The 22,179-nt window shown below is 34.2% G+C and overlaps 1 protein-coding gene and 1 pseudogene across 5 annotated transcripts in view; one reads left to right on the top strand and one right to left on the bottom strand.

Annotated features, from left to right (window-relative positions):
- BMP2K (BMP2 inducible kinase) overlaps positions 1-22,179 on the bottom strand; it is a 136,423-nt gene that overhangs the window by 46,845 nt on the left and 67,399 nt on the right. For 3 of the 5 annotated variants that reach the window (XM_043572392.1, XM_043572390.1, XM_043572389.1), the window contains exons 6-9: positions 21,236-21,317; positions 16,660-16,792; positions 4,113-4,216; positions 2,581-2,660 (exon numbers count right to left, since the gene is read on the bottom strand). In XM_043572392.1, the coding sequence (XP_043428327.1) occupies positions 2,581-2,660; positions 4,113-4,216; positions 16,660-16,792; positions 21,236-21,317 (399 nt within the window). The remainder of the gene's footprint in view (positions 1-2,580; positions 2,661-4,112; positions 4,217-16,659; positions 16,793-21,235; positions 21,318-22,179) is intronic. The other 2 variants (XM_043572393.1, XM_043572391.1) reach the window with 1 other exon arrangement.
- On the top strand, positions 11,902-13,751 carry LOC122478746 (annotated as a pseudogene).

The following is a 22,179-nucleotide window of genomic DNA, read 5'->3' on the forward strand; positions in this document are numbered from 1 at the left end:
CGGTCTTCAAAGAATTTACAGTATACCTAGGAAGATGTGACACATGTTCATCAACATACAGTAAAATAGAAGTCAGTAAATATAATTAGTGCCAAGCTAGTACTGTCAAGAGTTTCACAGAGGAATAATTCCACCTTTTTACCTAATTTGGCTAGAAAGGCTTCAGGTAGGCGCTGGAGAATAAAAAATAAATATGCTTTCATTAGACAGTGAAAAAGAAATGAAGCATTCTGTATGAAGCGATGGGAAGAAAATGCCTGGGCAGATTAGGCAATATGAAAACACAAACATGACTAAAAGGAAAGACTGAGTAATCATTAGTATCAACACTACTGTGCAGCCTCATCTGCACTATTACAATAGACAAAGCTGTTTTCTCTGCTTCCTTTCTTTTCCTCCTCCTTCCTATCACCTGAGCAATCTTCCTAAAACACACACTCTCTCCTCTTAAAATACTTCAGTGTTTCCATCTGGCAGGACAGTGATTCTCAACTTTTCCACTTTTAGATGCAAGTCACAGAAGTCTCACATGTTTAACAGTCCCAAGAGCAGGTGCAGGTTTCAGGGAAATAGAAAGGGGCTTTTAAGAAGTAAAGCAAAACATCCCACATAGTAAAGGCCGGGCAGATCAACAGTATTCATAAAAGCTCTAAAACACGTAAATAATGGTATTTAAAGATTTCTCCAATCACCCCTCCCCATTGATAAGCCTTTGACATGAAAAAGACTATGTTTTAGACACATTTAAACTTTTTCAAGTTCTTTACTGATTATATCAATAAAGAGTAAATTTATATTAATGACCAATAAGCACCAAGGAACCTAATTTTTAATGTCAGGTACGGATTTGACATAATATGAATAGTACTGTGAATTTTAGCTGCATTAACTATTTCATTAGGTTATAATTGTATAGCTATGACTTGTGTCATGCTGAAAAGATATGCAAAACATCATTCTTGTTCCATTGAGTCATGTTTTTTTAAAAATCTATATCTGCTTTCTTACAGATTTCATCGTTGACAAAATAATTATTAAAAACACACCAATAAAATAAAATTGAACTGACAAGTCCTACAATAGTTCATAATTGCCACTCAACTGTAACAGCAGCTGCCAACTGCAGCTACGTCATAGATAAGACAGTCACAGTGAATTCGTGCAAGTTAGATGCAACTTTACTCTTTCATCTCTTACTCAAAAGAGTATTTTAAATTCAAGTAAATGAAGATTTTTTTAGAGTGATGGTATATTTTTTTAAACGAAGTCATTCACAAATGATACCTTAATTTCTAAATAGCAAATTATTTTTTATTACTTATTATTGTAACACATCTAACAGCAAAGTCACAAATCGTAGAACTGACTGCCAGTTGAAAATTCACTGGCTTAAAGGCCAAAGTCTAAAGTTCTGAGCATAACATATAAACAAAGTTGTTCATGACTGGCATCTACCTACCATTTCCCACCCCTCTCATCTATGTCCCCTCACACTCCAGCCTTGCAGTTTCACAAAGGCCATTTTTCTTGCCTGAAGTGCCTGCCTGTTACAGTTTCACTCCCCATCACTCCAGGTGACTGACTACTCATCCCTCAAGGAAAAGTTAAGGCAAAAGGATTCTTTCTGTCCTTCTGTTTTCTCTGCTCCCAGCTTTCCCTTCCTCCACTCTTAGTTGCCTGTTATCTATCAGGTTGTAACTCTTTTCTTGTCTGTCTTCATTAGAATGTGAGCTCCTTGAGAATAAACACTGCTCCTTTACTTTGTGGTTTACAGTATCTACATCTAGCTGTAACAACAGGTACATAATAAATATACTGTATGTATTTCAGTCAAATGAAATCTTTGCATGAGTAAAATACAGTACCAAAAAAGCTGTGACCAAGAAATGTCCCCAACTGCAATATTATACCTGTCTGATAATCTAAAATATAATCCTGTTCATTAAGTTTTAAACTCAAAGAAGCAAGAAAAAAAATCACTAATTCAATCATTGATCAGATACACATCTTAACATACATCACACAAGTCAAACTTATCAGTACAGTGAATAACTATTAACGATAATTTAAAACTTCTTTACCAGTCTTACAAGTACTATAGCCATTCATTATAAATTATACATAGTAATACATATTTTAAATATGTATTAGAATATATAAAATTGATTACAAATTTAGAATATTCTAAAACAGTTGCCTGTTATTTTTTCTTTCCTTAAAAACAAATCATACCAGCTACAAACACAAAACATAAAATTTCATGAATTAGAGTTCCCATGTGATGAAATAATGATAACCCCCAAAATGATCCAATGTAACATCACTAGCTGCGTAACCACTTCTTAATTTCTAAGGGTGAGCAGTTCAAGTGAGACTGATGTCAAACTCCATCCCTAAAGTAAGAAAGCTTCTTTTGTACTTGTTATCTAAGCTCCTCATCACATGCAGTAAGGAACACACATTTTTTTTGTGTATAAGCGAAAATGATATTTAATCAATGACACTTGCTAGGATTAAACATCAGAACTATACCCTTTTTTTAAAAAATGCCTTTTCAAATCTCAGCACAGCTTTGCCTACCTGGCTTTTATTTGGCTTTTCCTAGAAGCTGCTTCACTAGCAGTCATCGGTTCAGGAAGAGCTGAAGGAACAGAAGAATTCTTCGAAGAAAAAAATAAAACTTTTCATTTTGGTTTTCATTTCAATTGCAGAAAGTTTTATTTAAATGCTATAGATACACTCTGAAGCTTAAAAAGTACTGTCTGTGAAATACTTTCACCTCAGATACCTACAAAATATTCACGTATATTTGCCAGATCTAATCTGCAAATACCACTTCATTCTACACAAATGTCACTTTGAATATTCATGTTCCACAGAATCCCTTGGAAAATAAACAGAACATCATCATATATCCACTTTACAAATAGGTAAATATTGGATAAAAAGAAGGATTATATTACATTTGTAAATCAATGACTATTTTCCAAATGACTTTGGAAAAGGCAGCAAACACCAAGCATATGAGTAAAGTGCTATTTCTATATATACTGCAGATAATTTGCATGACACTGCTTGTAAAAAGTCTAGAAAACAAGAGCAGAAGACTTGTTTATGCTTTATAGAACGTTTGTCTTACAGTAGGCACCCAAATGCGTATTTGCTGAATGAAAAACTAAAAATCCACAGTTAAATGTCAAATGAATTTACTTTCATGACTATAATATTAGACCTGCCTGATTTTCAGCATCAACAGAGAATATATTACAGTGAGACTTAAAAACAAAAAGAAATAGTATCAACTTCCTTATTTTTCTAGTGGGATGGACTAAGTTTTACATACCGAGACATCTAGAAGAACAAGAGCCAGAATGATCTTTACAAAGTTGAGAATGGCTTAAAATTAGTGATGGGTTTAGACTTTTATTAAAAATTAGCAAAGACTTGCCACATACAGTTAATCTGACATAGTTAGGTATACTATGCAGACTGAATATAATTCAAAACCTCTAAATAGTATTTATTAGCTATTATCAACTCATCGCCTTCCATGGACTCGGCACAGGGTTTTACATTTACTATTTGTGATCCTAATAATTATTACTTTGACGGAAAAAAAAATAGACATTAAGTAACTTCCCAAAATATACAAAATCAGTCACTGATAAAGACAGATCTGAACCCAAGTCTCTACACTTACAATACCTATGCTCTCTACACCAAAGGTAACCAAACTTATTTCAGTTTAGCCAGTGCTTAGTGCCTCAGCAAGTTTTCATGACCCTCTCCAACTAAAGATCTAATAGTTCTGTTTGTTTAAATGATAGGCCCAAACAACTTAATAATACTAATTTGTGCTGTGTCAAACAGATGTCACTGTGTGTCCCTCAAAAGGAAAAATATCCTGCTGTGCCCCAAGTCTGCAGTAGCTCCCCGGGGCACGTCAATACACAGTTTCTGGCAATTATGACTTTTTGTCAAAAATACTAATCACAAACACACTATCGGACCACTTGTCATGAAACAAATAATTCTGTAAGTATATGTATCTATATGTATATATCTATCTATATGGGATTTTAAATTCATATCCTACTTGAAAAACTACTTACATTGATGTTGGAGACTGGACAATCCTTTTTGGCAAATTTAAATGCAAAATAGGACACTTGAAATATGTCAGGTCTATGTTCTGGATCTGGTTCAAGCATGAACCCTGTAAGAACAGATTAAAATGTTAAGAAGTTTCACTGAACACACAGAAGCTATTTAGGGGCATGTTAAAAGAGTAAAAGGTATATACATATATTTTTTCCATTCTAAGATCAGTGATTCTAGTAAAGTTTGTTAATGTTATAGAAAATATAGAAATTGTTATTTTAGACATGAACAAATGTTAATATTCTTCTCACGAAGTGACAAAAAACGTGAGTTTTGTGAACTAAGGAATTATTCAAGAAAGTTCCAAAGCCACAGTACAAGTCCTTATTGTCATTATTATCTAAAATACCTCTCCTAATTTTCAAAGGATCCTGAATCAAAAGGAAAAAATGTAAGTTGTGTGCATTATAATCTATTTAACAAAAGTATTTCAGGGTTGACAATATAGTTTTCCGAGAACATTCTTTCTTCCCATAGTGATGCTAACAATATTCACCATATTTCTTATTTCTACATGCTATTCACATCATGTTCAGAAGTATGAGCAGAGTTTTAAGGCTCTATTATAAGATTTCACACCAGCCTCACAGCACTGCTTGAAATACCTGACCTTTTGTCTAACCAAAACGATCTTTTTTTCTAACCAAATGACCACTTGACTATTTCTTGGGTGACTTTTTAATTCACAAGTTCACAAGAAGGCTGACATTTATACTCGATTCTATAACTGAGAAATTCGTATTTTGTTAAAACACCTCCATGTTCTAACTCTGTTCCACTGATTAACTCTAAATTCTTATAATGTTCAAATCATTTTTAAATCCATTTGGAATATATGTATAGCATCAATTAGATCTGAGATTTGCTAATAAAATTATAAATAGAAAAATCTAACTATATAAATGACTAAACTTAGAAATCAAAATGAATTAAATCGTCCTTTCAAATTTAAGCAACGTTTGAACAATGTGTAATACATCTGCAACAGCATGATCAGCATGGGTTAAAAACACAGTTGTGTAGAAAATGACACTAACCACAAACTTAGAAATTGATTTAGGAAATTCTAAACCCTGTTTTAAAAATAATCTGCACATAACTTGATTTTATATGCTTAAAAAGGCCAACATATATCACTTATAAAATTCACTTTTTATTATTTTATCACCATTGTTAGATGGAAATAACCAAAAATATTTACTATTAGTTTGTCTTTAACTTCATTCCAGAAAGGATTCGGGAAATCTACAGTTTATTTTATCCTCCAAAATTATATTTGTTCTTGATACCAACAAACGTTAAATATTTTAAAAGTATAATAGTACATGATATGAAAATAAATTTAAACACTTTTAACAATAATGCTTATTCATACAATTTTTAAAAACCAAACAAATCACAAGAAACCTGCCAAATTCACAAACTTACTCTGTTTTTCTATTCTAACAATTAAGTTTTTCACTTTTAAAATCTAATCTCAACTGTAGCAAATTATAATATTTATATTTATATAAATATATAATAGACCTGAAAAGGCATAAAAAACTATAAGATTTTTTAAATATATGAGACAATTAGAACAGAAAAGTAACAGCTGAGGGCCCCTCACCTCCCAAACAAATGTAGGATAATGATGTCAGTAAAGAAACTGTATATGATTTGGTCCTATAAATGTAGGCCAAAAATTTAGCTCTCTACTTTCTAGCTGTCAAAACAAATAGAGCAACATGATCCATTACAAGAATCACAGTATCCTTAGTATGAAAACAAACCAGGTACTAAGAAAAAGCACTATTCCTGATATTGAAAGCAAAAAGTAAATTCTCCTTGGAGTCTTTATAAAAAAGGCTCACAGAGTGAACAATATCCTTAAGAAATCGCAGTGAGTGACAAAGGGTCATTCCTTCCATGATGATCAGTGACATAACACCTAACTGCATTTCAGCACAAGAAATTCTATGAAAGCAAAGTATGACACAAGAATATACTTTTCTGGCCTGACTTAATCTAGGAAAATCTTTTCAAGTATCTAGAATAGAAAAGAATGATCCTTCAGGCAATCCTATATATGGTTTCTTTCTTAGTAATAAAAAGCAAGGGAAAATAAATTTGAGATTTCATGTTCTCTAACCAGTGTCTTTATAGGTAATTCTCTCTCCCAAGTTAGGCACTGCACAACATCCCCTAATGATTAGGTAACCAAGCTGTGAGTAACCAAGCTGATATCATTTTATAAGCAAACAAAAGGACGTCTAACACCTGGCTCATGTTTTCATGTAGGACTACATCCACTAAAGTCAGTTTAAGTTTGTTAACTGTACTGATCCGATTCATGGTACATAAAATCAGTGTAAAAGGTCATGACTATCATCTATTTTAATAAAATAGAATATAAAATATTAGAGTGCATTAATATGGTAAGTATAAGCAATGTTTCACGAAACCTGTTTTTGTGTGTGTGTGTGTGTGTGTGTGTGTGTGTGTGCCCGTGTGTGTATGTGTATGAGGTCATAACTAAAATGTAACTTTTACTATGGATCTCAGTTTGAAAACCACTGTACTAGTGACCTCTCTCTCTACTTTATAACTCATTCCTCTCCAAGAAAAAGACAGTGAGTTGTCTAATTGTTTGATAAGAAAAAAGAAATAAGCACCCACATTCATCAATCTCTGATACTCTTTCTTTCAGAACGATTCTCAGGACATGTTATATTCTCTCTGCAACCATGTTTTGTAAATGGCGTGCTTCTCGGGAGGAAGTCTATGGCTTTCCAGCATTGCCTATCACTAGGTGTAAGTAAATTTGGGGATTGAATACAGGTTAACAGGTCCATTTGCCTTCAGATCTAAATTTCATTCTGCAATCTGCTTTATTAGTACTGATGTTGACACTTTTACCTGATGAGCTCCTGTGTCCCATCTCTGACTTGATTCTAATTCAAAGTATAAGAAGACTGAAATCCATAGGTAGAACATGGCTATATTTTTACCTCTGAACATTTTTGTATTAGATATTATCAGCCATTTAAAAAGAAAAAAAATCAATAAGGCATCTGTAAGCATTTAATTTAAATAATATAACTTCCCAAACTGTCCAAGAGAATGGGTTGCAAAATGTACTCCTGGATTACCGAATGATATAATCTGGAGTAGAGAGGTATCAGCTCTAATCTAGCTAAACAATGAGGCATATCTACTAAGAATGACAACTTCAGTTTTTTAAGTAATTTGTCCATTTTCTCTCACAATAATTAAACCTCAAGTGTAGTGTTTTAGTAATTCCTACTTCAAAGACAACAAAACCATATCATCTACAAATATATGCTCCTGAAATGATTAAGAAATATATGTGTCTAGTTCATCCAAAAGTTAATCAAGTGTTTGAATTCAAAAAAAAGGGGGGGGGGGCAGAGAAGTTAGAATACACCCTTGTTTACTCAATTTAAAGTGATCATGTGAATCATCATGGAACATTCCCACTGACCTTGATTCTACTGAAAATATAAGATCAACTTTTAAAATATTAGCCACATGGAAATGAAAGGCTATTTCTCTGTTCCTCTTAATTGCATGACTCTATTGATACAAACACTACTAACGCACCCTGAGAACACAAAATAGTCCGAGCACTGAAGGTAGTGTATGATCAGACCACCACAGTATTTCCAACTGGAGTATCAGACAAAAAACACTTGCCCAAGGCAGCTGAAATAGTTATGTTTATAACAAACTTTGTGCAGGAAAGTACAACATCTATGCATATTCCAACAAAAAGCACAACTGATGGAGCAGCAGCTGCTGCTGCTGTAGCACTAACCAAGTTAAAGTACAGTTTCACCAAAGACTCAACCCAAAAACTAAATAAAGTCATTCCTATTCAAGTTATACAAAATGATAGATCCACACCTGGACCTAAGTAAAAGTTAAACCAGCCTCTCCAATAGCTCAACAAATTTAACAGGAAAATACTTTGGACAGAAGTCTCAAAAGAATTTATCTGCTTAAAATCTTGCTCAATTGTTTTCCTTTCATAAAGACACTTTTTCTCTCCCAAAGTACTTCTATTTACTACGCTTCTATTTACTACGCTTATAGTAAAAAAGCTAAAAAGAGAAACACGCACTCTGATTGTACAACAAAAATACTCTAAACATTAACTTGTTATCTGTTAACCTATGGAGATTATCACAGAGCTTCCTCAATTTACATGGGGTTACATCCCAATAAACCCAATGTAAATTAAAAATACTGTAGGTCAAAAATGTAATACATTTAATTAATACATTTAATACACCTAACCTACCGAACATAACTTAGCCTAGCCAACCTTAGACATGCTCAGAACACTTACGTTAGCCTGCAGTTGGGCAAAATCAGCTAACACAAAGCCTATTTTGTAATAAAGTGTTGAATATCTCATGTAATTTATCAAATACTGTACTGAAAGGGAAAAACAAAATGAATGTATGGGCACAGAATGCTAGAAAGTGTCATCGTCACCCCCGTGGTCACGCGGCTGAGTGGAAGCTGCAGCTCAATGCCGCTGTCCGGCATCATGAGAGCAATGCAACACATCTCACTAGTTGGCAAAAGATGAAAATTCAAAAATCGAAGTATGGTTTCTACTGAAATGGTATCACACCCATTGTAAAATTCAAAAACCAGAAGCTGAATCATCATAAAACCAGGGACCAAGTGCATTAGAAACTTCTATGTTAGGAATATAGGTCCTACATAATTTATTCTATGGAATGCTAAAATGAAACTAAATTTAACAGCCAATAACTGTGAACTGTGTTCAATCATAACTGAAACACTAAATGGCACTATAAATATACCAGGATAGTATATTTGGGATAGTCCTGGTAGCTGTCCCTAGAAGTCACTGATCAGAGCCCTCTTTCTATATCTGCCAGAGCAGTAACTCAGGGGCAATGACTGGAAATCTCCAAGAAACTCCTATCTTAATCTTTCATTTCTTTCCAAAGGTACATTAAAATGTCTGAGATTATTTTCAAAAATAATATAGAAGAGTGGGTAAGGCCATACATGAAAAAAAGATTGACTGTGAGTTCTTAATCACTGAAGTTGTATAACAAGTACATGATAATTCACTGAACTGTTCGGTCTTTATTTGTGTATTTTTTATTCCCATAATAAACTTTAGGTGTATTAGAAACAAGCAAGAAAGTTCCTGTTTCCCCACAGAAAATAGGTATTAAAATAAATTTATTTATTATTAAAATGATTGGAAGTAACAAGTCTTAGTATGAATGTGGAGAAAAGGAAAGCCTTGGACAATGTTAGTGAGCGTGCAAACTGGCGTAGCCACTGTGGTAAAGAATACTGGAGGTCCCTCCAAAAGTTAATATTAGAACTACCATATGACCCAGTGACTCCACTTCTGGATATTTATCCAAAGAAAACAAAAAGAGCTTAAAAAGGTATCTGCACCCCCATATTCAGTGCGGCATTATTCATAATAGCAAAGGCATAGAAGCAACCTAAGTTTCCACTGATAGGTCAATAAATATTGCACACACACACACACACAAGAATACTATTTGGCCATTAAAAAGGAAGGAAATCTTGCCATGTGAAACAACATGGATGGACCTGAGGGCATTATGCTAAGTGAAGCTAAGACATAGAAAAACAAATACCATATGATCTCACTTATATGTGGAATGTTAAAAAAAAATTAACTCATAACTATAGAGAACAGACTGGTGGTTGCCAGAGGTAGAGAGGGGAAGGGATGGACAAAATGAGGGAAGGTGGTCAAAAGGGACAAACTTCCAGTTACAAAATAAATAAGTTCTGGGGATTTACTGCACACAGCATGGTGACTATAGTTAATAATATTGCATTACATATTTGAAAGTTGCTAAAAGAAAAGGTCTTAAAAGTTCTCGTCACCAGGTAGAAAATAACATGTAACTATGTGAGGTGATAAATGTTACCTAGACTTATTGTGGTGATCATTTCACAATACATACATGCATCAAATCATTATATTATATATCCGGAACTAATGCAATACTATATATCAACTATATTTCAATAAAAAAAAAAAACAAATTTAAGTCAAGTAGATAAGCTGAGAAAAGCTTAAGTTACAGAACTATAAAGCAACTGAGAAGACCTAAAAGTAAGAAAAACAAAGCTTTCCCTGCTGTGCATATAAATCACTACATCACTGAACAAAATAAGCAGTGAGAAACATTATCTTACTGGTTGGTTACATTTAACACTATATTCTTGAGTATTTAACTTATGGTAAGCCTTTGATACAGCCACCATTAATCTGTAAAACCAAGTTCTGCTTCATAGCATCCAAAGAAATCTCTGAAGGAAATGAACATCCTAATGCATTTCTGAAACTCATTACCCAGATGCCCTGCCCCTTACCCAGAAAATCAAAAACTGGGTTCGCTCAAGAAGAATTATAATAATGATATCAGTAGTAGTGGTAGTTATTGGAGTAGTAATAATGGTACTATTAAAGGCCATGTCTTACTGAATACTTACACATTCTTACACTTTTCATACTTTTCATAATTCATTTAACTTTCACAACTGTAAGAGGTAGATACTTTTAATATGCTTATTTTAGAAATTTGATTGAGATAAATGGAGGTGCCCAGTGTTATGAATCAAGTAAGTGACAGAGCAGATGTAGGCCCAGGCCCTTTGGCTCAAGGCCTTCTTAATGTCTACAATGTACTTCTTTAACCACCTTACAACACAGATGCTAAAAGAAAGGTAAGGCAGCCAGCCCTCTGTTCACTCATGGTAACTACTCAGTAATCCCATCAGTTATGCTTCCCTTTCTCCTCTAAATGCTCTTTAAGTTCTTTTCAACTCCTAGATCCATAATGAAAGTGCTTCTTCTCTCCTCCCTTCCAATTCACCTTTATTACTTGCCCACTGGAAAAGTTAACAAAAGCTAAGAAGAAAATCTCCTAATAATTGATTCTGCTACTTTTAAGATGAAAAGTCAGCAGGAAAGTAGGTTGAAATTAATAGTTAAACTGAACTTTATGGACAGTAGGTAATAATAATTACCCTTGACCAGATTAGTGACAAAAGTATATGCAAATTCTTATGTAACCACAAACCATACACTTTTAACAAAGATTAGGCAGAGCTATTTCATTTTCTTTTTTTTTTTTTTTAAATGTGTATTTAAGAGAGAGAGACAAAGTGCGAGCAGGGGAGGGTCAGGGAGAGAGGGAGACACAATCTGAAGCAGGCTCCAGGCTCTGAGCTGTCAGCACAGAGCCTGACACGGGGCTCAAGTTCATGAACCATGAGATCATGACCTGAGCCAAAGTCGGATGCTTAACAGACTAAGCCACCGAGGCGCCCCAGAGCTATTTCATTTTCAAAAACCCCGAGTCATATAAAATAGAGGCAAGCAGCATTAGTAAAACTGCTAATACTAAAAAGATATATGGTTTTTAATGCTTTGTTTTATATTAATACGTGGGGACAACTACATTGTATGAATAACCAACTAGTAATAAAATGTTTCACTTTGAAAAACTATGAGCACAACTAGGCAATGCCCAGTTTTCTGAATGTAGAATTTGAAAGCAATGTAAATCACTAATTATATTATCATAAAAGGAGATGGAGAAACCTAAATAGGACGGTAGGAAACAAGCAAGGTCACTTGTAAAAAAATTCAAAGAATAAAACTGCAAAGAATCTAAGTGTTTTCTAAAAGACATTGCATTGTAAATATGTTCTTGTTTAAAAAAAATCTCTACTATTTCCGGTAGCGGCAGTTCGAGGGGCCAAAGCAAGATGGAACAAAGTCAGAGTGGTGGTTATGGCCCTGGAGGTGGCGAGAAGGATGACAAGGACAAGAAAAAGAAGTACGAACCTCCTGTACCAAGCAGAGTGGGGGAAAACGAAGAAGAAAACAAAGGGACCAGATACTGCCAGCAAGCTGCCACTGGTGACACCTCACACTCAGCGCTGCTTAAAATTACTGAAGTTAGAATTAGACTATCTTCTCATGGAAGAAGAATTCATTAGAAATCAGGAACAAATGAAGCCTTTAGAAGAAAAGCAAGAGGAGGAAAGATCAAAGATGGATGATCTGAGGGGGACCCCAATGTCGGTAGGAACATTGGAAGAGATCATCGATGACAATCATGCCATCATGTCCACATCTGTGGGCTCAGAACACTACGTCAGCATTCTTTCCTTTGTAGACCAGGACCTGCTGGAGCCAGGCTGCTCAGTCCTGCTCAACCACAAGGTACGTGCCGTCACAGGGGGTGCTCATGGATGACACGGATCCCTTGGTCACGGTGATGAAAGTAGAAAAGGCTCCCCAGGAAACCTATGCTGATATTGGGGGGTTGGACAACCAAATCCAGGAAATTAAGTAATCTGTGGAGCTTCCTCTCACTCATCCTGAATATTATGAAGAGATGGGTATAAAGCCCCCAAAAGGGGTCATTCTCTATGGACCACCTGGCACAAGTAAAACCTTATTAGCCACAGCAGTAGCAAACCAAACCTCAGCCACTTTCCTAAGAGTGGTTGGCTCTGAACTTATTCAGAAGTACATAGGTGATGGGCCCAAACTCGTTCAGGAGTTTTGAGTTGCAGAAGAACATGCGCCATCCATCATGTTTATTGATGAAATTGATGCCATTGGAACAAAAAGATATGATTCAAATTCCGGTGGTGAAAGAGAAATCCAACAAACAAGGTTGGAACTGTTGAACCAGCTGGATGGATTTGATTCAAGGGGTGACGTGCAAGTTATCATGGCCACAAACGGAATAGAAACTTTGGATCCAGCACTTATCAGACCAGTCCACATTGACAGGAAAATTGAGTTCCCCCTGCCTGATGAAAAGACTAAGAGGCACATCTTTCAGATCCACACAAGCAGGATGACGCTGGCCAATGATGTGACCCTACACGACTTGATAATGGCTAAAGATGACCTCCTGGGGCCGACATCAAGGTGATCTGTACAGAAGCTGGTCTGATGGCCTTGAGAGAACGCAGAATGAAAGTAACAAATGAAGACTTCATAAAATCTAAAGAAAATGTTCTTTTTTTTTTTTTAATTTTTTTTTTTAACATTTATTTATTTTTGAGACAGAGAGAGACAGAGCATGAACGGGGGAGGGGCAGAGAGAGAGGGAGACACAGAATCGGAAGCAGGCTCCAGGCTCCGAGCCATCAGCCCAGAGCCCGACGCGGGGCTCGAACTCACGGACTGTGAGATCGTGACCTGAGCTGAAGTCGGACGCTTAACCGACTGAGCCACCCAGGCGCCCCAAGAAAGTGTTCTTTATAAAAAACAAGAAAGCACCCCTGAAGGCCTCGACTTGTAAGCGACCACATCTGCCTCCAAGGAAATAGTTGGGAGCGTCCCGAATCCTCAGAGGGATGAGGCTGGGAAGCCACCCAGAGAAACCCAGGTTCCAGTTGATCTCTCTTAGCAAAACCTCCCGTGTCCTTTTTTGAGCACGCTGTGTAGGGCGCCCGCCAGGCTGCCTTCATGTGTTGGCCACATGCAGTGCTCTCCCCCCAATAAAGTGAGCTCCTCCTCAGTTCAAAAAAAAAAAAAAAAATTTCTACTTTGTAAACCTTTTATTACATCAAAACAATATTTAAAAAGTAAAGCCCAGGAGGTAAAATAGCAGCATTTACTTGAATGTTTTTATTTTATTCAAATTTTTTTCTGTCCAGCTCTCAGGCAGAAGTTTAAAACATTAATACATGGTCAAATTTATATTAAGATTTATATTAACAGATAAAAACTAAAATCTATACATTTACTGACAAATAAAGGAAGCATATGATGTACAGTAAGGTGTCAATGAACTAGAGCCCAATTAGATCCTAAAATTATCAAAAGTGTTTAGGTTTTCCTCCTTCCCATTACCCACAAACACATACTTATACACACATACACAGAAACGGGAAAAAGACAACCCAAGAAAATAAGATCTTACTACCAGAAGCAAGCCAAATCACAAATCAGTGTATATACTCTCCAGTCTCTCATACAACAATGTCCACTGAGAATATTCAGAGTTTCCAAGACACTGCAAGATCCCCAACAAAACCCTCAGTTGTGATTAAAACATTATACTTAGCAACAAGACAGTCACAATTACAACGATTTGCAAGGACCTCAATAAGGTCAAACTTCAATTAGCCAGAACACACAACAGCCAAAGTAAATTAAATTCCTCAATCTGTTCTTTGAGCATTCCAATCAAGAGTTCTTTCATGCTTTTAATGCCCTAATTTTTGGACAATGAAGGAGGAAAGCTACTGAACAGATGGGTTAGGAGTCTGTTTATTCAAATATATTCCAAAGGTAGATTTGCTTTTTAAAAAATCACATTCTATCAAATGGCAGGCTAAAAATAACTGGGATAATAGGAAAAATAGAGCTGGGTCAGACCCCTGAGAAACTATACAACTTTGTCAACCAGGGCACTGACAAAAACATTAACTGGTACCTGGGAAGGTAACTCAGACTGCCCAGGCAGGTAGTTTAATTTGGCTGGAAGCTGCCACAAGGATATAAAAACACATCAAAACAAGGCTGGAAGTATTCAACCAATAAAGATAAAAATGGAACTCTAAGCCAGCAGGGGTGCTATTCAGGGGGCCACCCATTAATAGGGAGCCGCACTAAACAGAAGTAGATCTCTCTGTGAAGAAAACCCCAGGTACAAACACTCATATTTAATGTTCTCCAATTAGAGCTAAAAGTCTTCATACTGGCAGTACAGCAGCAAAGCTTAGGGCTATTTCCTTTCCCCTATAAACTGTAACAGCTCCTCCCCCACCCCATTACTCTGGTTCCCTTTGCCTAGGAAGAACATTCCACATGAAGCAATGTAATTTTGTGTTCAACTGACATAATTCTCCAATTTCCAACACGTTTCAGCAAATCTGCATAAATAAAAAGATTATTCTTTAAATAAGTATGCAAAAGCAAGGCTAGATATCCTTTTATGATCCATTTTCTTTTGACCATTTTTCTATTGGCACACTGGCCCTTTTCTTTTGGATTTACATAAGCCTTATAAATTATAAAAGTTAGCCATCTGCCAAATGTGTAACAAATGTTTTTTTTCCCAATTTATCATTTAATTTTATGCTGGGGTTCATGGGGTGGGGTGGGGAGGGGAGACTTTTAATGGTTTAAACTCTTATGTTAATGGATTCATTTTTTCTAGTTCTTGAGATTTAATGCCCTGCTTATAGACTACCCACTCCAGTGTTATAAATAAATTCAAGACTATTTTATTCAAGTACATTTATGTTTTGTATTTTTTACATTCAGATCTTTGATTTATTTCAATTTGATGTAGATTTTCAGGTTGGTGGTTTTGTCCACAAATGTCTAATAATTTTTTTGTATTTCCACCTATTTTTTTGCACCGAGTTGAACAGCAACTTTATATTATAAAACATCAATATATTTACATTGGCCCTCTTTTCTGTTGCATTGATCAGTGTGGCTGGAGGCTATGACAGGAGATGTTTAAAATGCAAAAACAGAGTAGAAATGCTAGAAACATCTTAATTAAAACAGTGTGGAGAGGTGTTGTTTAAATAATGCAGCTTCCTAATATTTTAATTTTAATACCTGATGGTACTCCTCCCCAACCCAATCATCTTTTTCAGAAATTTTACCAAGTACAAAAACAAAAAATTATAGTATCCATCCAAAAGGAAGAAAAGAACTCTTAAAGGAAGCTAGAAGGAAAATGGAGATATTTCTTTTGGAGTCAGGGGCCTACAGGACTACCTCTTTCTGATACTACTTTAGGTTGTTTTCCAATAAACAATTCATTATCAATAAAGAATAAATATTTAAAAGAGTGACAGGGGCACCTGGGTGGGCAGTTGGATAAGTGTCCAACTCCTGACTTTGGCCTGATCTCACAGTTCGGGAGTTCGAGCCCTGCGTCAGGCTCTGTCCTGAGAGTGCAGATGGAGCCTGCTTGGGTTTCTGTCTCCTTCTCTCCCTCTCTGCCCCTCCGCTCCTTGCTGTCTATCTCTCCCTCAAAATAAATAAAAATTTTTATTTTTTAAAAAGTAAAAAGGGTGGCCAAATAAGCTACAATATAAGACTGGTAATACTTTAATCCCAAGAAGCAACAGGTCTGAATGTTTAGATTTCAAAGTACAAAGACTAAGTAATTAAATGTTTTGCTGTAAGTTTTTCTAGAAATTCCAGCTTCCTTAATTACATAATCTCTATGTTCTACAAAAGCTTATCTAGGGGGCTTAAAAATATCAATGTACTAATCAGTAATTAAGCTGTTTTCATTTCTATGAAAGTCTTACAAACATTTTTTAATGTTTTTCTTTATTATAGTTTCACAAAACTATAACACATGAAATCAAAAGGCTAAGTTTAGGTAAAGAGATGTAAATAGCCCACCCTAAGTAGAGTACCTTACAATTTTTTCATAAATTCTTCCAAGTACTTACTTATTAAGCAATGTATGTTATGGGAGTAACGAGAATTGTCTGGGACGGTGAAGCTGCCATCACAGATAGCAACCTGACTCTCACCAAAAGGAAGAGTGAAGAAACAAAGTTTATACAGTAAACATCCCAGGGCCTGTAAAACAAACAAGTATGAATATTGTCAGATGAAGTAATCAATCACAAGACAAAAACACAGCCCCAAACCAAAAATGAAGTATGTTATTAAACAAAAGCCTAATGTTTCTAATACTGGATCAATCCTTTCACAAATTAAACCAATTAATGGTGTAATTAAACCAATTACTGTACTTATTTTTTTTTTAATATTTAACTGTATCATTTCCATATTTTTCTCTCACATCTGTGATTAGTTGGCTGGATTAATGTTATCATGGACTCTAGATCATGAATGATATAACTAAAATTAGAAGCAGCAGGTTCCTCTTGGGAGAAAAATTATAGTTTTCTTTCACTAGGAAAAAAAATATATTTACCACATAACTAGCATATAAATAATGAAGTCAACACAAGGCTTCTTCTAACATTTTTTTAATTCAATATAAAACATGTTATAAAATCCTGGGATTCAAAGTATGAGTTAGCCAGCACAGTTAATTTTATCAAACATCAATACATTTTTATTTGACTATTCACTTAAACACGTGACATTATTTTATATCAAAAAATTAGTTCTCTACCTTTACATATAATCCTATAATTTTTATCCTAAATATACTAACCATATTTCTACTTTGCTAATCTATATTAAAAATCACAAAGGGCTCTGTCTGCTTCACTTGCATGGCTTCATAGACAGTGCAGCACCAATAAATCTACTTGCACCAATAAATCTGACAATGAAGACAAAACACCCTAAAACGCAAATTATATTCTGAAGAGTAGCATAGGAAATTCCCAGCTAAGCTGCTAACAGCTCAAACCTGAGAAGCGGTAATAAAATGTGATTTTCAGCTCAAGAAATCACTATGCTCTTATAAGAAGTGCCACCTACAAGCCTTAAGAGTGTAAAAGTTATTTCTGGGGTGCCTGTGTGATTCAGTAGGTTAAGTGTCTGACTCTTGATTTTGACTCAGGTCATGATCTCACAGTTTGTGAGTTCGAGCCCCACATCGGGTTCTGCACTGTTTGTGCACAGCCCGCTTAGGATTCTCTCTCCCTCTCTGCCTCTCCTCTCATTCTCTCTCTCTCTCTCTCACGGTCTCTCTCTCTCTCTCTCAAAATAAACTTTAAAAAAAAGTGTAAATGCTATTTCTAATTCTAAACAGACTATAATAAAATTATCCAATAGTCAGTATATAATTATATCAGCAATACTATTGGCCTTATATCACCTCTCTTTTGTTAGATTTTCTCCACACATCAACTTATTAGCACACTCAACTAACAAACACACTACTTTTATAACTACCATGAAGATCACAATATGCAGAAGCACCTTTGTAAGTCTGACAATATTTACAAAACATTATTTTCAACACAGTCTTCCAACAAAGTTTAAATGCTCTATAAATTTTAATTCTAGAAGAGTAATTCTAGTAAGTTCAAAAACATTACTGTGACTAATGAAACGGTAAAGATTCTGAATGGAAATAACCAGTTCAATGTCACTTAAAAATATTTATACTGCTTTTTTCTGTAAGGCAGATGTTTTCAGCATTTATATGTAGCAAACTGAGCTTAAGGCTTCCCTAACAGCACTAAAAAATACTATTAATGGTGTAATATCTGCATTAAATTACACCTTTCTACTGCCCAGATGACAGTCTACGCACAAGAGATCTGCATTTTATCCAGTTTTATCTTTTCAATCAAACTTTTAATAATGTGTCTTCTGTTAGAGTAAATGTTGTGGGAATTTCCAGATAACTATGTTAGATAGCAATGCCAGTATCCTTAAAAAATATAAATCGAAAACATAAAATACTCTGCTTCACACAGTGTGAACACAACAAGGTGTCCTAGTTTTTTCACATCAAAGGCATTTCCCTCTATCCATCTGATACAATGAGAATTGTTCAAGAAACGGGAGGGTAAAAATGACCTGATTTTGAAGGCTTCGAATACCATCATCTTCAATTTTCCTCATTAAAAGATAACATGAAGCATCTCTCACTGAATTTCCTAATGCTTATAAAATCAGCATCCCAGTTCTCAGGATAAAAATAACCTACAATGGAAACTTCCAAGCAAAAAAAAAAAAAAAAAAAAAAAAAAAAAAAAAATTTTCGCCAAAATATAAAGTTCTAAGTGAATACTTTAACCTCAGTATGATAACTCCCTGAATCAGTACTATGCTGAAATAGAAACACAATCTCTGACCAATATGAATTGAATAATTTTTCTATTCTTTCATTCACACCTAAAATGTTGCAAGATACTTCTGTTTCACCTGAGTGAATACAAGAAAACAAATGGCATTATGAAAATTAAAATTCTACTTCTGTCAAGCATATAAACACAGATTCTATTTTCTGATTATTTGCTTCTTTTTTCATTTTCTTTGAGTAATCTATTTGTAACCCCATAGCTATACTTATAATTTAAGTTCTATAATTATCCATTATAGAAATATTACCCCATATCCTAATCTATAAATGGTATAAATTTTAAATTTATCACAATTTAGTATGCTGCCTGGCACACATATAAAGTCTAATGAAAAAATGAATTAAAAAAAGGATTCTCTCCTTTTTGTTAAGATATGGGGTAACAATCATGTACTTAGAGACTAATTATCTTTTCATTCAAGCCTTGATAATATCCAAACAGTAGTTAAGCTATGATGTCTGTTGTTTCCTCTGCTGTTGAAATACTCTTTTAGGTAACATGGATTTCAAAAGCAGTCACAAAATTAGATTAGGAAAAACTTCCACAATCACCTCTTCTAATACCTTCATTTAATAAATTAAAACCTGATTGGATGTGCTTTCTACATTATACTATAAACCATTTACTATAAGCCATTTAATGTTAATGCTGAGAAAAAGCAAACTGAATTTGAATTACAAGCTGGTAATCTATAAGCAGTATCAAATCAAACTTATCCATTGAGTCAACTATGTATATGGTTAAAAAGTACCACAAGATTTAAGAATCACTGGTTAAAAAAAAAAAAGTGTACATTATGACAGATGAAAAGATATCAAAGATACTCTTTTTTTTTTTTTTGTTACCTTGCTAGAATATTTAGTATCCCAACCCCTATAGGAGGTCAAGAGAAGAGAACCAAGGAGATATTCATTTGGTTTCACACATTATGCTTGACTACTTTCTAAATTATTATGCTTTTAAAATAAACATGATTTTTTTTTGTAAAATCTAGGAGTATTTCCAATGGAATTTTTTTTCTACAACCTTAATACGGTCACTAGTGGTAGATATGGCTAATACTTGTTGAATTTAAATGAATTCACATTTAAAATAGAGTTTCTTGCTAATTTATGAAACAAAGCCAAAATATATTCCCTTATGAAACAAGTTCTAAAAAAGTATATGCATTCTAACAAAAAGTTCAATTATATAAAATATGATCAATCTTAATAATGCAATCCAGATATACGGTTGACCCTTGAACAACACAGGGGTTAGAGGAGTCAATACCCATGCAGTTGAAAATCCATGTGTAACTTTTGATTCCCCTAAAACTACTGATAATCTACTGTGAAGCCTTATCAATAACATACATAGTCGATTAACACATATTTTAATATGTATTATATACTGTACTCTTACAATAATATGTAACTTTTTCTTAATTTTTTCAGTATTTCTAGGCTGCCTGGTTCACCTGCAAGTTTTTTCAGATCTGTTGCAAATCTCCAAACGGTTTCCCAATATATTTATTTTTAAAAATCTGCATATTAGAGCACCTAAGTAAACTTCTGACTCTTGATTTTGGCTCAGATTATGATCTCAGGGTTCACACTGACAGTGCACTGACAGTGAGGTACCCTGCTAAGTATTCAGTCTCTCACCCTCTCTCTCTGTCCCTCCCCTGCTCCCGCTCTCCCTCTCTCGCTCTCAAGATAAGTAAACTTAAAAAAAAAAATCAAAATCTGCAAATTAAGTTCAAATCATGTTGTTCAACGGCCAACTGAATATGCTAAGTAAGATCTTCAATATGTAGAAATTAGTCAATGGCTTGATTTTAATTAGAAAAAAATTGACTCATGTTAGTTTCCATTAAATAGGTCTTAAAAATATTTCTAAGAATTACTTAAGATTTATGACCAGCTTTTCCATACTGTACTCAATCAAAATTACACTCAATCAAAACATGTTTACATTCATATGTAATATAAATTCTAAAAAATACTGTGGCAAAGAGTTACATTATATGGAAGTCCTTTATTCGCTTTTTTATACCTAAGCTTTCCATTTCAAGATTAAAAAGATAAAATGTTCTATTTATTTTCTTCTTCTGTATAAGAATATACCACTTTCTTCTACTTATTATAAAATACCTTTGGGGTAACAGGGGGAAAATAACCAACTGAACTCAGATTTTTTTTTTTTTAATTTGGTTAGAGAAAATGTTAGCCTTTCTTGGCCTTACCCAGATATCAGCCTTGGTGGTGATGGGTTTCCCTCCATAAAGGTTGATCATTTCAGGGGCTCTGTATGACAGAGTTGTATACCTGGCAGTAAATAAGTGAAATGGAGTGGAGATATAAAAAAAAAAAAAAAAAAAAAAAAAAAAAAAAATATATAGATACTACATTGTTTCTACATAAAATGCTACAGAAAACTTTTAGATTCAATAACATTATATAGAAATAATACTATTTTTAAAAAGCTCATTAAAAGTCCATCAAGATTTAACAATACAAAGCATCTATACATGTTTTATTCAACAAATGCGACAGCATCTCTAATGATATAAAAACTTAATTTTAATTAAAAATCTGAAATAAAGACAATGGATTGAAAATATAGTTTTCCTTGAATTTGTTTTAAATAATATAATTAGACTCTAAAACTACCCTAATCAAAATACTTTAGTCCATTAATTTAAAAACAAAATGTCAACCCACTCAAAAAATTATATGTTTATTAAGGAGTTTGTTTTTATGGACTCTAACATAATTCCCGGCACACAGTAGTAAATCTCCTCTAGGTCTATTTTTATCGCTGTTGTTTTAAAAGTAATCTAGTTGCCATCATTCTAACTACATTAATTAAGAACACTTCTAGAACTGACTGCCATCATAAGCTATTTGGTATTAAAAGACACTGAATAAATCTTTACCAACATAAAAACTCTAAATCCATTATGAACAGAATATTTTAATAAAGTAGTACTCAATCTCATAGCAGAAATTATTAGACTTTGGAAGGACTACCTATATCATGGCATAATTTAATTTTGAGTGTTGATATGTTTCATTTTGTATGAAATATCTTAAGGCTCAACATCCTATCATCTTACTTTTTCGAAATTACTGACTGGTGAGAAATTCTGAATGACAACACTATGAGGAGAAACCTGCAAAACCAAAA

The sequence above is a fragment of the Prionailurus bengalensis genome, chromosome B1 (genome assembly GCF_016509475.1).
Source record: "Prionailurus bengalensis isolate Pbe53 chromosome B1, Fcat_Pben_1.1_paternal_pri, whole genome shotgun sequence".
NCBI lineage: Eukaryota > Metazoa > Chordata > Mammalia > Carnivora > Felidae > Prionailurus > Prionailurus bengalensis.